This window comes from Siniperca chuatsi, linkage group LG5 (assembly GCF_020085105.1).
Source record: "Siniperca chuatsi isolate FFG_IHB_CAS linkage group LG5, ASM2008510v1, whole genome shotgun sequence".
Taxonomy (NCBI): Eukaryota; Metazoa; Chordata; class Actinopteri; order Centrarchiformes; family Sinipercidae; genus Siniperca; species Siniperca chuatsi.
In genome coordinates, this window is record NC_058046.1 from 18,794,098 (window position 1) to 18,807,738 (window position 13,641).

The 13,641-nt window shown below is 42.4% G+C and overlaps 1 protein-coding gene across 5 annotated transcripts in view; it reads left to right on the plus strand.

Annotated features, from left to right (window-relative positions):
- Nucleotides 1–13,641, plus strand: part of emid1 (EMI domain containing 1) — a 52,124-nt gene that overhangs the window by 36,200 nt on the left and 2,283 nt on the right. Inside the window, exons 4-16 of one of the 5 annotated variants that reach the window (XM_044197601.1) lie at nucleotides 3,301–3,390; nucleotides 3,508–3,569; nucleotides 3,667–3,799; nucleotides 4,766–4,810; nucleotides 4,911–5,018; nucleotides 7,174–7,281; nucleotides 9,427–9,549; nucleotides 10,058–10,110; nucleotides 10,230–10,292; nucleotides 10,391–10,435; nucleotides 10,684–10,728; nucleotides 10,910–10,921; nucleotides 12,862–12,946. In XM_044197601.1, the coding sequence (XP_044053536.1) occupies nucleotides 3,301–3,390; nucleotides 3,508–3,569; nucleotides 3,667–3,799; nucleotides 4,766–4,810; nucleotides 4,911–5,018; nucleotides 7,174–7,281; nucleotides 9,427–9,549; nucleotides 10,058–10,110; nucleotides 10,230–10,292; nucleotides 10,391–10,435; nucleotides 10,684–10,728; nucleotides 10,910–10,921; nucleotides 12,862–12,946 (972 nt within the window). Of the gene's footprint in view, nucleotides 1–3,300; nucleotides 3,391–3,507; nucleotides 3,570–3,666; nucleotides 3,800–4,765; nucleotides 4,811–4,910; nucleotides 5,019–7,173; nucleotides 7,282–9,426; nucleotides 9,550–10,057; nucleotides 10,111–10,229; nucleotides 10,293–10,390; nucleotides 10,436–10,683; nucleotides 10,729–10,909; nucleotides 10,922–12,861; nucleotides 12,947–13,130; nucleotides 13,222–13,641 lie in introns of all 5 variants that reach the window. The other 4 variants (XM_044197604.1, XM_044197602.1, XM_044197603.1 and 1 more) reach the window with 4 other exon arrangements.

Sequence of the window (13,641 nt, forward strand, 5' to 3'; positions counted from 1 at the left end):
CTCATGTTTTTTATTTGAAGTTTTAGTGAAGTGAAGAGTGAAGATACACCCTGCATAATATTGATGAGTTACACAATGAATATTTCTTTTAAACAAACGTATATCCAATATATTGTAGTTGAATTACACTGACAAGTCAATATTTTCTTTTCATTTGACAGGCTAGTGTTTAGTTTACTCACCTTCAGTGTTTTTCATTTATTCAAGCAGCGAGTGATGTGCAGCAGGGGAAACACAGGAGAGAAAGTCCTGTCAGGGTTTCATCTGAGGTCCTCGGGGCTACATGTGTGGCTTGGCAGACCTATTGCTCAGATTTCAATAAACAATTTCAGTGGTCTGTCTAACCTTAGCCCCCAGCTACAGGTTTAGAAAGACAGTATGCTGTAAGAGCTCTCCTTAACTTTTGGATGGCTTCAGTGCTCCATAATAAACTTTCATTTAGATCAGTTCAGTCTGAAATAAATGTTCTGCTTTTTAGAGGCTTCTCGTCACTGCCAGGGTCCTAACGCCTTTTCCTGCTGCTACAAAATACCTTTATACACAATATACAGTGCATATCATCATGTGATTGAGCATAAACAATCCCACAGGCCATCATTCATAACCGCCTGAATAGACACACTCAATATGAAATATGAAAAGATAACCTTCTCGCTTTGACCTTCGCTCATATCTTCTTCCTTTTCCTATGAGATTATTGCACCAGCGGGGGCAAATATTATTCAAAGAGTGTTGGTAAACAAATGACTAAACTCTGTATGTGTGTGTGTGTGAGAGAGAAAAATAGGACAAGAGACAGAGCTGATAGGAGGCCTCTGGCCCACTGAACTCTCTGTGGGGGGATTCCTCTAATGAAGAGCTCTGACTCAGTCACTGATAAGGGCCCAGTGCAACATGGGGGCAAAAGGTCAAATACATTCACACATTTTTTTGACACACACACACACACACACGCACACACACACCCGGAAGAAATTAGCCCACTGAGAACAAAGAGTGGATACAATGAGCCATGTCCATCAGGGGGCATTCATTAACTGTGATGATGTTATTGTTGGCAGAGAGAGCGATGGATCCAAGTCATCCTCTTTCTTCAGGCCTTGTAGTTAACAGACACTGTCACAGGCGATGCAGAAGAAAAGAGGGGTCTTTCAAGATTTTAAATTAAGTTGTTGCAAGACAGAGAGAGGGAGAAAGTGTGTAAGAGGTGTGTGTGGGAGACAGTTGTCCTCTAGCCAAATCCAGCTTAATGCTTCATACAATAGCACGAGTGTGGGTGAGGGGATCTTGACGCTCGCATGTTCTTTACTCTAGAGGGAAAAGAGGTGCTGTTTGGGGCGCGAGCTAGATTTCCTATCCAGAGCCCCTTTTGTAATTGAATGCAGCCATCTACATGAGCCGAGCTCCAGAGAAAACGTCCCCGGCATGTGCATGTACATGTACACGCACACGCACAGCTCTCTTTGTCTCTGCAGTCTTCCCCATGTGGATTGAACAGCGGTGCAGACGAGTAAAGAGCAGATCAAAGTGTATGTTCTCCTGGTCTCTGTGCAAGGTTTATATTGTTATCGAAAATGTGGAAGAGTTTTCTGCAATTTAGAGGACATGCCATAACATTTCAGTCTCAAGTCTTACATGGTTTAAATCCATCTACACTTGTAATCCTCTGAGAAATACCCAGAACCCAAAACAGTGAAATCATGAGCACAGAGGTTGAGGAGGGGGAATTATTGGAGCGGTCTCAGTTTACCCTAAACCATGTGTTCTGTGTACTTTTCATACTCCCCCTTTGCCCTCACTCTCCCTCCTCTTTGGGTAATCACTAAACCCGTTATGCTTTCCTGTCTTAAGTTCCCAAATGTTTATTTTTCTTCATGACAATAAGCTCTCCGTTTTCCTTTCCTGGGTCTCCAGTGGATGGAGACAGATCATCATCATCAATAAGTGAGGCTGTTTAAGAAGAGTACCGTTCTCCTGCCCCAGCTCGGTGCTGCAGGTGCTATTTCATGGCTTCTTTTAGTAAAGCACTTGGCGTTGACTGTTGCTGCTGGCCACTGAATGGCAAAGACGTGCTTCCTGGTGGCTAATGAGGTGCTGAACCCAGCCTCTTGTTTGTATCAGGAGCACCTGGGCCGACCAGAGCCAGACCAGGCCAGACAAAGGAGTCAGTCTAGCATTTCCACAAAGGTCTGCCCATTCAAAACATCCAGAACCCAGGGACACAAACTCCCACACTTCATAAAATGAAGGCAAGACAGAATGCGAGCCGAGACTACCCATTCTCTCTTCACAAGGAAACTATTGTTTGTCTGTACACGCCCTCTCTCACAGGCTTTGCGATTTTATACTCCATAAAGAAAAAAGGCAAAAGGAAAGCAACTTGGCACAGATGTAGCGTGCACACTGTTTGTCTCTTGGAAATGTAATGGAGACAGAAAGCTGCAACTGTCTCTGGTGATTTCCATTTCTGTCTTCTCTACACCCCGTTAACTTTTTGTCAGCTCTTTCTGGCTGATAGTAAGAAGCTCACCTGGAGGATAGCAACCCACAGCATGGAGGTGATTTCTGATATCTCCTATTGTGAAACATCTTCACACAACTCACAGCACAGTCTGTGTAACTTCCATATCATTCAACTGATGACATTACATTAAACACAAAATGACATATTGACACCTGCAGCCTATTAATGAGTATTTGGAAGTTGGGGATCGGAGACAAACATTTTTCTTATCTCTTTTTCTTTGAGACTCTTTTTCTGTTGTTGTCTGGCCAGTACTAAATTCTGGATTTCGTTCATTCATTGATTTATAAAATAGTGAAAAATGGCCACTATAATTTCCCAGAACCCAGAATGACATCTTCAGAAGTCTTGTTTGTCCGACCAACAGTCCAAAACCCAAAGATGTTCAATTTTCAATGATATAAAATAGAGAAAAGTAGCACATCCTCACATTTGAGTAGCTAAAGCCAGAGAATCTTTGGTGTTTTTGCTTAAAGAATGATTTGATAAATCAACTAATCCACTCAGCTCTAATGTCAGCAGCATATTGCAAAAAACATTTGAAGTGATTTCCATTAAATTTTGTTTACAGATAGCTATTGGGACGTCAAACAAATGACTAGATCTTGGTGAGAATTTGGACCTGTGATTCCCACCATTTGATTCCCATATTGCGTTTGAAAGGAAACAAAAACTTCCAAATCTAAAGATTATGTTTTCAAGGTCAAGAAGTCACTATAACTTCAAATCCAAGCCACACAGATGACATTTTTCTGTCTCTTTATCTTCTGTTACAGAAGCAGGGAACCAGCTTGTAACTCAAGAGGCAGTAAGAAAACCATCCACGCTACGCCGCCCGCCTGCACGCACAGGAGAGCCAATCTCTAGTAAGAACTGTGAACATGTTACTACTTTGACTATAAAACACAGTGGCAAAGGTATGCTACATGTTCAAGTGTTTGATTCTAGAAGGTAAAGAAAGCAATTTTCTGCAATTTTTTTAGATTGTCTCAACTGCAGTCGAATCACAGCTTTGAATGACAGGCTGAGCTCCCTGGAGGCGAAGGTATAGACTGTACTCATTCAGCCACAATATGATAGGCCTACATTAAACAAGCATATTGTTTAATTGCCCACACTTGTTTTACGTCTTCCTGTGCTAGGTCCAATTACTCACTGCCCCGGCCTCCGTATCACATCGCCACCTTCAGGGTAGAGGAGGAACTGCACCAGAGGCCTCATTACTGATGGGGGCTGTGCCCGCTCAGGGAGCCCCTGGTGAGCAGGGACCTGCAGGTAGGTGTATCACGCTGTCATGCAGTATTACATTTTAAGTTTAAAAAAATACTGCATATTTCCATTAAGTGGAGTCCAGGCTTTTGTGTTTTGATAATTCAGTCAGAAATCACTCCTTGCAGCTTTTCTCTGCAAGCTGCAACTCTTTTTTTTCCTTGCCCTCTACCTGCTCACCTCTGCTCATATCCTATTTCCTCCACTGCACACACACTCATTTCCTTTAGCAAAAGTAAGAGCCCAGTGGTCTGTGCTGCTCACTTCCAGTTCTCTGTGGCTGTGTGGAAAGCGAACACTTCAGAGCATTCAGGAGACGACTTCTCCTCTCATGGAGTCGAGCCCAGCACTGGCTGCAGCTAAAAACACAGAGTTCACTAACCCTGCTGCACTGTCAGAAGAAGTTTAGAAAGTGTATCAGTTATAATAAAATGTGTTTAGCCAAACGTTGTACCCAGTTATAGCCACGTGAAGGAATTTTATGTGATTATAGAATCTTTCAAATTACTCTGATGGCATAAGTTTTCATTTGTAGAAAAATGAGACAATCCTGGTGAAAATGGGAGCTGTCTATGGCTGTGTCCAAAATCACACCCTCATTCACTCATTCAGTTGCACTCACACTTGCTTTGTCATTTTCCCTCATGACTGAAAGGTGGCGAGTCGCACAACAGACATTGTTGCATCTGTAAAATGCAACTGCTCTATATAGTGAATACGATTCAAACTGAGATTTCGAACACTCAAATAAAATGTCGGACTGTAAATATAGTGCACTATGTACAGGAGGGAATATTCTACCACAGCCTAACAATGACATAGGGTTTTTACTCAATCACTTAGACAGAATTTAGAGAGTTTCACATCATCCCTCAGTGGATTTTACAATACCTCTTCTCCAGGTGGTTTGAGCCCAGATTTTTTCACAGAGCTACACCTCTCAATTAAGCCACCTCTCTGTTTTCATTACAGGTCCTCAGGGTGAAAAGGGGAGAGATGGGCTTCCTGGCAGGGATGGTAAATTGTAACCATAGTTGCCTTCCAGTGGATCTAAAACCATTTAAGGTGTGAACCAGTTAAGGCTTCGTGATTACTCATGACTGTTTCCTCCTCTTAGGGAAGCCAGGGTCTCGAGGGCTGCCAGGTCCCAGTGGGCCTAGGGGGGATGCTGGGACAAGGGGCCCATCTGGAACCCCTGGATCAAAGGGATCCTCAGGACCTGCAGGTAAGAGAGGACTGAAAGTAGAAATACACAGCTCATTGTTAGCAGACAGTTGTGAGCTGACAGAAACAAATTAACCTTGTCTTAGTAGATGTTGACGCAGTTTGTCAATAAGCATGTTGTAAAGATTTGTGTGTGTCATTGCGAGAGATGGAGGATATTGCAGGGCAGTTGTATACTTGCCTGTCCACTTAACCTATTGCCTGTAGATCAAGACATTTGAATGGCTCACCATTGACCAAAGACCTGTGGAAACAACAGTGGAAAAATCAGAGAGATTTCCAACAAAAGACTGACCCGTGATGTCCTGCTCCAGAGTATTTGTCTCTCTCTTAAACCACTCTGTCAGCCCGCAGTCCCTCCAGCGATAAATGTCGGTGCGTTCCATCGGCCCCTGAGGCCTGCTTGGAACTTGCTGGAATTTGGGCATTTTGTTGGTCGGCTATTAAAATCATATGTTTCTAAAAGCAAGAGCATTTGTTTTCACACTACATATGAACTGCTGCTCATGTTCACCAACCAGAACAGACACTGAATCATACATCTGCTCTATGAATTCAGAGCAATTATGTACAGATAATAAATGACCTGTTGGAAAAATTAAATCCACAGGCATCTGTGACCTGAATGATAATAAAGTAAATGGCGGTGTAAGTGTGTCACAACATCTGCTCTTGCTATAGGCTGTTATTTCTCTGCTCTGGATCATGAAGGGAGTGCCTCTCCTTTCAGGCTAACATATGACCCCAGCTCTGTGCCTGCTGCTGGGTAAAGATGAAATTTAGAGCAAAAGTTAAACTTCAATCCCACTTTCCGAGAAGCGCCATGTGACTTCAATCTGAAATGAACATGAGCTATATATACACAAATCCCAGGCCCTTATGATTTCCATATGCCTGTGGTGTTATTGTTTTTTCTGTCTCCATTACTTCATAAGTACCCAAAACCAGTGCTGTGTCTTGCATCCGAAGCTGTGTTTTCCTTATTGTGCTGATTTTTTTCATTTTAAAGAGAAAGATAAACACAGGGCTGGAATGTGTCCAATGTCATGGAAAATGTAGACAAATATGTTTCTGAGCCGGAGGTTATGGGAAAGATGGGAGAAAAGTGAACTTGAGTTGTTGGGAGAAGTGATATTGTACATTATGATAAGTCCTGATAAGTTACAGGAGAGTTGTATTGCAAACGTTGACTCATATTTGACGCAGCTTCCCCTGGCTGCTCTAGGGAACCATTATTCTGCAGGAAAAATTTAAATTGTTTTCCCCAATATGTCACATATACTCTAGAGGGCCACTTTGATTGGACATTTGAACCACTATGCTGCAGGTTGTAGTTTATAGTCGCCCTGGTGCTGCAAAAACACAGCCAGTCATGCTGCAGTGTTTACCAAGGCTAAATGAAAACGGCCCACAGGGGTGTCAAATCAGAGCTGTAATAACATCACCTTGCAAAGCAGTAATTAGTGGACTGTCATTGTCAGTTGCATCAGTACATAAACAGAGAGGTGGTGAGTCTGGGTCTGTTAGAGGGCAAGAGGCGGTGTTTAGGGGGCAGCATTACCTCAGGAAAGTCCAAACAATGAGGTCAGATGTAGTTGTGGTGGTGCTTTTTTTCCAACTTCAAATAAATGACTGGAGGAGGAGGAGGGACACTTTTACTGACCGGCCCGAATGGGCCAGCTACAGGCTGTTACTGATACATACACATGTACAAAAGCTAGCGGTGTGTATGCAAGGAACATTTCATTTACTATGAACCAGTGCCAGTAACACTTTGCAGAGTTTAATGGTGTTTATTTGAGTTTTCCCATATCCCTGAGTAAGTTCCCAGCACCAGACCATTGAACACCCTCCTTCTTTTAATTACAGGCCAGTTCATACACTTCTCCTCTGTCCAGTTGCTGATTTTACTCCACATATGCACATGCACAGATATAAAGGCACACACTCCTGCAAGACACTATTATTGTATCATTCAGCACTTTATCTAATCTATTTCCTCTCTGGTCGTTGTCAGTTTATCCTCCTATCATCACATTACCCACAATCAATTATCATTACTATGCCTCTCCAAAAGAAACTTTTAAGATCATATTTTGCTATGACATACCTCATGTCTGTCACCACAGTGATGTCTCTGTCATCCCTCCTCTCAGGTCCCCGTGGTCCACCAGGACTCCCAGGAGAGAGGGGTCTACCAGGCCCGCCTGGCCCTCCAGGGCCTCCAGCGCCGGCCAGTGCCCACATCCCAGAACCAGACCACAGTAAGACCCTGGACAACTAATAGACAGTCACCATGACACAAATTCCACACCAAGTAGTTAAAAGTACTCTTTGTATTTATTATAAATACAAGTCTTAAAAGAGTAGTCCACCGATTTTTATTACACACATTCATCTTCCTTGTCAAAACTTGTGCCTACATTACCCACAATGCAACTCGACTGTCGACAGTTCGGTCAGAGATTTAGGTGTGTTATGCTGGTAGTGGCTAATGTAACCTCGAGCTGCTAGCCTCAAGCAGAGAAGAGGAGTGGGCTACAGAGGTCTGGGAAGCTCCCTTCTTTCTAACTCCACAACGCCAGATTTTTTTCTTTTTCAAATTTGTAGTGTTCAGCCTCAACCGATGCTGACAAGTGACATCACTTGAGGCAATTTATCAGACTTTGCGCAGCTGTGTCTGGAGTCACACTAGGCTTTATACATGTTTTTTTCACATATGCAATGGACCTGTAAACAGACTTTGATGTGTAAAATCAGCGCACTTCCCCTTTAATTGCTGTATATTTCATTTTAACAAAATCAGTTTGCCATGAACCCAGCACGAGTTCAATCAAAGCATTTGTCCTCAGGCAGGGTGATGTAGATTTTACAGTTTTGAGCCTTCAAACTGTTGATATTCCTGTGTCTTTTGCAGCCACACAGACATATTCTCTCCTGCTGTGTGAGAGGTCTCGCAGATTTTAGGACTAATGATAAACAAAAGAATGAGAAAAAGACAATATGGTGGTAATCATTTAACTGCTACTTGCTCCTTATTGTCTACCAGCCAAGTAGAACAGAATCAAAGAGGATTAAATGGAGGCAGAGACAGTTTGAGGTTGACACAGACTTCACATGCTGGGATGAGAACCTGTCCATCACTGATGTCACTCAACAACTTCCAGATGTAGGCTCTTTCAAGGTCAACGTATCTGCAGGTTTTGTGTGTGGATTCAGTGGTAAAACAAAGTATGCAGCATACTGATTTGTAAGCTCTGGGTTCCTGTGTGGAGAAAGCTGTGGGTACGTTGAGGTTGGCATGATGATTTCCGAGACTGTGAGCCATTTCTTTCACATCAAAGTAACAGTAGGGAACATGCTGACCTTCCTTTGGAAAACACTGGTTTATTTGGCTTTTACATCTGCAACAGAAGGTTGGAATTCCCTTCTGCAGAACAGGAGCGGGTTCCTAAAACAGCAGCAGAACGTGAAGTAGTGAAGGGGAGGACTGTTGTTTAAAAATCTGATTTCAGTGTTTGTAAGTGGCTCCCGCATGTTTGTATGTCACATGAAGCCACAGATCCCAGTGCAGTCTTTGAAGGAAATGAAGAAAGTGGGTAGAAATAGGCAGAAAGAGAATGGTGGATGTCACCTCTGGTCGTGATCTGTTAGCGGTGTGCAACGTTCTGGCAGCTGGAGGATGTTTCTGGCTGTCAGCCCTCATCCTCCTCCTCCTCCTCCTCTCTGTATCTCCTGAAGTCTCATGCTGTGATTGGATCTGTGTTTCCTGTCAGTATAAAATGACCCAATGACTGCACACTTCCTCTATCGCTCACACGTTCACCACCCTCTTCCTCTTGTGCATTCTCTGTAAACTCATTTAGTTAAAGATGTCCAGTCAGTGGATATGGAAAGTTTTTTATGCAATATTACCTAACTTTTTTAATGAATGTGAAACACTGATCTACTACTGACAGCACTTTTGAACACATTTTAGTGTATTTTACTAGCCTGTTGAAGTCATTAGTTGAGGTTTGAGTATTTGTTGGAAAACATTGCCCTCTGGAGGTTACTCTCATGTAATAAAGAGGGCCTTCGTTGCCCTGAGTTGAACTTCTCAGGAAGGCATCAACACAGTACGACAACAAAAACAGAAGTTAAACATCACACAGTGAAATGCTTGCATCACTATTCTTCACAAGCTCATATTTATTAAACTGTGCGAACTGTGGAAAGTAAGGTTTGAGTCCCAATCATTCCCATAAAGGCAAAATAAAATCAACAAGATAACTGATAAAAATAATACAGACATAATACAGTAATACACACCTCGTACAGTAATAAAAACTATGCTATGTAAAGGTGTGACGGATTATTATTGCAGATATTTTAATCAGCTTGTTCCTGTTTGTGAATACTGTCCTCAGCCAGGAAAGTAGCTCATTTTGTTTCAACTCCAGATCGTGGAAAAGACCTCTTCTTCACCAACACTTTCCAACACTCACGAGGGTTGCCTGTTCCAGGACCTCAGGGTCCCCCTGGGCCTCTCGGTAAGTGTTTATCACTATCCATATTGTGTTTATACCTGTACTGAACAGAGTGTGTTTGTGTTGTGTTTGTGAAACTCTGCTACGCTGAAAGATGCAAATATTTCAAATGCATTTACATACAAAAATACAGTAGATGCACACTGTAGATTGTCTGAATCTAGGTATATCTACTGGATACTATTTTTCTAACACACACTTGTAATAAAGTAATAATAATAATAATAATATCAATTTCATTCAACTTTCCCAATCAGACATTATTTGGTCTTCAATCTGAGGGATGTTGGTTCAATTTTTGTGATTTTATATGAAAAAATGTTTATTCTTAACCAGGTGACCAAACACAAAACATCCCTCAAAGTTGAGTCCACACATTGAAAGCTGCTCTCAAGTTATATAGTCATTAACACCTACAGGTGCTGTACATATGTCAGGTTGAGCAGCACCAAGTCCTCCCAGAGGGTAAAGGTACTTGGTGCTCATATGAATTTTTCGATCTATGACGCAGGTCCCCCAGGTCCCAAAGGCCCAGTAGGACCTCCTGGTCCGTCAGGACAGAACGTAAGCTCGCTCACAGCCTAGTGCTGCACCGCAGTCGCAAACTCAGTTTCACACTGTCAGATTGGTTTCAGTACAAATGTATCATTGTCATTTTGAATTTCCTTTCTGACTCAATACAGGGGAAACCTGGAGCCCCTGGAACGCAGGGCCCTGTGGGGCCAAAGGGAGAACGTGGGGAGAGAGTGAGTACACTCAGAGCTTGATAGTATTCAGTAGGTTTTCCTCATTTACTCTACATCTGCATCCTTAAACTCTCTCTGACATACCTGTGGTTTTTCAGGGTCCTTTAGGTTACCCAGGAGAGAGGGGCTTCAGAGGCGAGCCGGTAAGCCACCTCCACCCTGCTGCCTTGAGGATTATGGCCTGAGTGAATGGGGGGAAACATCAACACATGTCTTAGCTGGTTATATTACTGTAAACTACACTAACCAGCAGCACTACAAACCATACTGACCAGTGACAACACCGTCTCAGAGAGAATGAGCTCTTTCTTTTGAAGTAAACTGCTCCAACTCTTTTATTAATGTTTTGAAGTCCGACTCATTTTTCTCTGGTGTTAATATTTCTTCACAGGGAACACCGGGTCCCAAGGGAGAGCCCGGAGAGAAGGGCTTGCCGGTAAGAAAGTAGTTAGTGGTAGTTCACCATTCACATGGTGACACAGGGCCTTGACAGGAGGGTTTTGCCTTTAGTTGGAAGATTGAAAAAAAAGTTTTAAGATTCCTTTGCTGAGCATTAAATATTTTCTCTGTGTCTGTCTAACCCTTATTTTTCTTTTACCTCTTTCTCATTTTACAAGAGCAATCTAAATGTAAGATATTTTTATTTATGTCATCACGTGTTCACTTTGCAATGTATCTATTCAGTAACCTAAATTACGTCTAACCATGACCCACATCTTAGGTTATGATTATAATCTTTTTACACTTACCATGTTTGTGGCTGGGATCAGCTGCATCTCTTTTTCTCTCAAGTCCATACTTTCGCCCCTGTTGATAGTCATCAAGTGTCTGTTTAACATTGTTGTTTTTGTTTGAGTATATATGGTTTTAGCTGTTGATCAGTTTGATTATGTGTGTGAAATCTTTTTGTTTTTGCTGGTCCTTGGGGTGTGCTCTGGACTGCTGTCCCCTGTCACGACACTGTCCTCTTGACCCTAAAGCTGTCTGACTCCCTCTGCAAGCTACTGTCTCCATGGCTACCTCTCACAGTCACCTTTTCAGCAACTGACTTTGGCATATACATATAAATATACAAAATACAATAAGCAGTGTCAGTCTCGTAACAACACCATGCACCAGCTCTGACTGAGTGAAAGAATGAAGAATATAGTAAAATCCTTATGGAAGCAAATTTATAATCATTTTATTTTAATTCAACTGTGCTGTCTTACATCTAATCATGTTTTAATTTACAGACTCCAAAATGTTTCAATGAACCACAAAGAAAATGAAATGTATATGCCAAATCACTCCATATGTGTCAGTGGTGGGTCCTGTTGGGTTTAGAGGTGTTGTGCTCTGATGTGAGTGGAGTGGATACAGCTATCCTCTTTTATCCCACAATGCAATCTTGCATGATTTCATCTTTACATCAACTTTCTTTTCTGGATGTGAAAATGAACTGTTAAAATGTATCTAATGGGTGAAATAACACGGTGCCAATAAAACAGAAAAAAGGCAAAGTAGCTCCTTTATTTGAGAGTTCTACAGCCATGCTATTGGCTCTGTGAGGCTGTACTGTAACGTCACCATGCTAACATGTTCACATTGACAATGTTAACTTGCTGATGTTTAGGAGATATGTTTACCACGTTCACCATCTTAGTTGAGCGTGTTAGCATGCTAACATTGGCTAATTAGCACTGAACACAAAGTACAGCTGAGGCTGATGGGAATGTCTTTAGTTTTGCAGGCATTTGGTCATAAACCAAAGACTTAGATAAATTCAAATTTTGACCTGATGATGGCATTAGATGAAAAGTCAGAGGAGATATTTCAGCAAAAGTCACAAACGTCAACCTCTTGGTGGTGCTAGCCGCTATTGTGGCTAAAAATAAAATGCAGTCAGTAATTGTATGACTCAGTAAAACTTTGCCTTTTTTCTTTTCTTACTTAAAGTATGTCCTTGGTTTGTCTTACTAATCAGAGCATTTCATAGTGGGAATCACTCACTGGGGCACCAAAAGCTTTTCTCTGCATGACTTCTTTTGTGATGGTCTCTGTCTGCTTTACACCTCTTGTTTAACTACTTTTGTTATTTTTAACAACTTTTACTCACGAAGCCATTGCCTTATCCTTTAACAAAAGACAAATAAATTAGATTTTAAAGTAAATCTATACTGGCTTCATTATGTCAGGTAACAGTAACTTTTGTGACCACAGCGTTAAGAATGAAAGCTGCGGTGCTGAAAATACTCGCCTGGCTTAACTGCTGCCCAGTTAAAGGAATGCAGATGGCATGATCAAATCTAAATCTTGGGAGAGTGTAATCCAGCTGTCTGTAATGTGCATGCTGATGTTGCCCAGCCCAGCATGGCAGAGACTGACTTCATATAGCAGCATGGCCAGAGAAAAGGGAGATACAGAAAAATACAGGGACCAGATATGTCTGAGAGTGCTGGGCAGATATGTGGACTGTTTTAACCTTCTAACTGCTGAACTGTATTGATAGAGAGAAAATGACTTGCATCTTGGCGAGCAGTTCTTTGGCTTATGCTCCTTACCTTGACGGCTGTATCTATCTTCACAGGGGGACGGAATACATCAGATCAGAGAGGCGCTGAAGATCTTAGCCGAGAGGGTTTTAATCCTTGAGACTATGATCGGTATTCATGGTGAGTAGGAGGCCTGAGGCAGGGTCAGCTTTAGGCAGGGGTTAAAGGTGGGGGGGGGGGGCTCAAACTCCCACTGCACCTCACTGCTGGGACAGGGAGTGGGAACAGTCGCGAGCAGCCCCAGGACCCAGGAGGCTGGTGTTTCCACCCCTCACACAGTTCCCCTGTCACTGCTCTCCGATAGGACATTAGCTTGCAGCTGTTCCACGACTTGCAGGCAGACCTTGAGCTTCTGGCTCGCAGGGTGACGCTGCTGGAGGCTATCATCTGGCCAGGTAACGCTGAGACATCCTCACCCACAGCTCTGCCGGCCCTCACTGACCCTTTTTGACAAGATCTAGAAAGTGTTGATCGAGTGTTAGATGCATAAAATTTGGGATTACCACTTGTTACTGAACTGCTGAATGTTGATCTAATCACTGAAGAGTAGAAATGTATTTGTATATATGAATTCTTTTGGTTGTGACGATCCTATAATGAATGGCAGCACAGATATTACTTTAAAGGCCCTGAAAACATATTTAGTCAATCAGCTTCTTACTATGAGAGATGTGATCCCACATGAACACTCAGTTTTAACATTTGTGGTTATTTCCCATGAGATATTTCTCTATTTGTGCATTTTTCTGTGCTCGTCTTCGGTTTAAAGTGGGCGGGGCTCAGTTGGAAAAAGATGATGTCACATATTTCCAAGC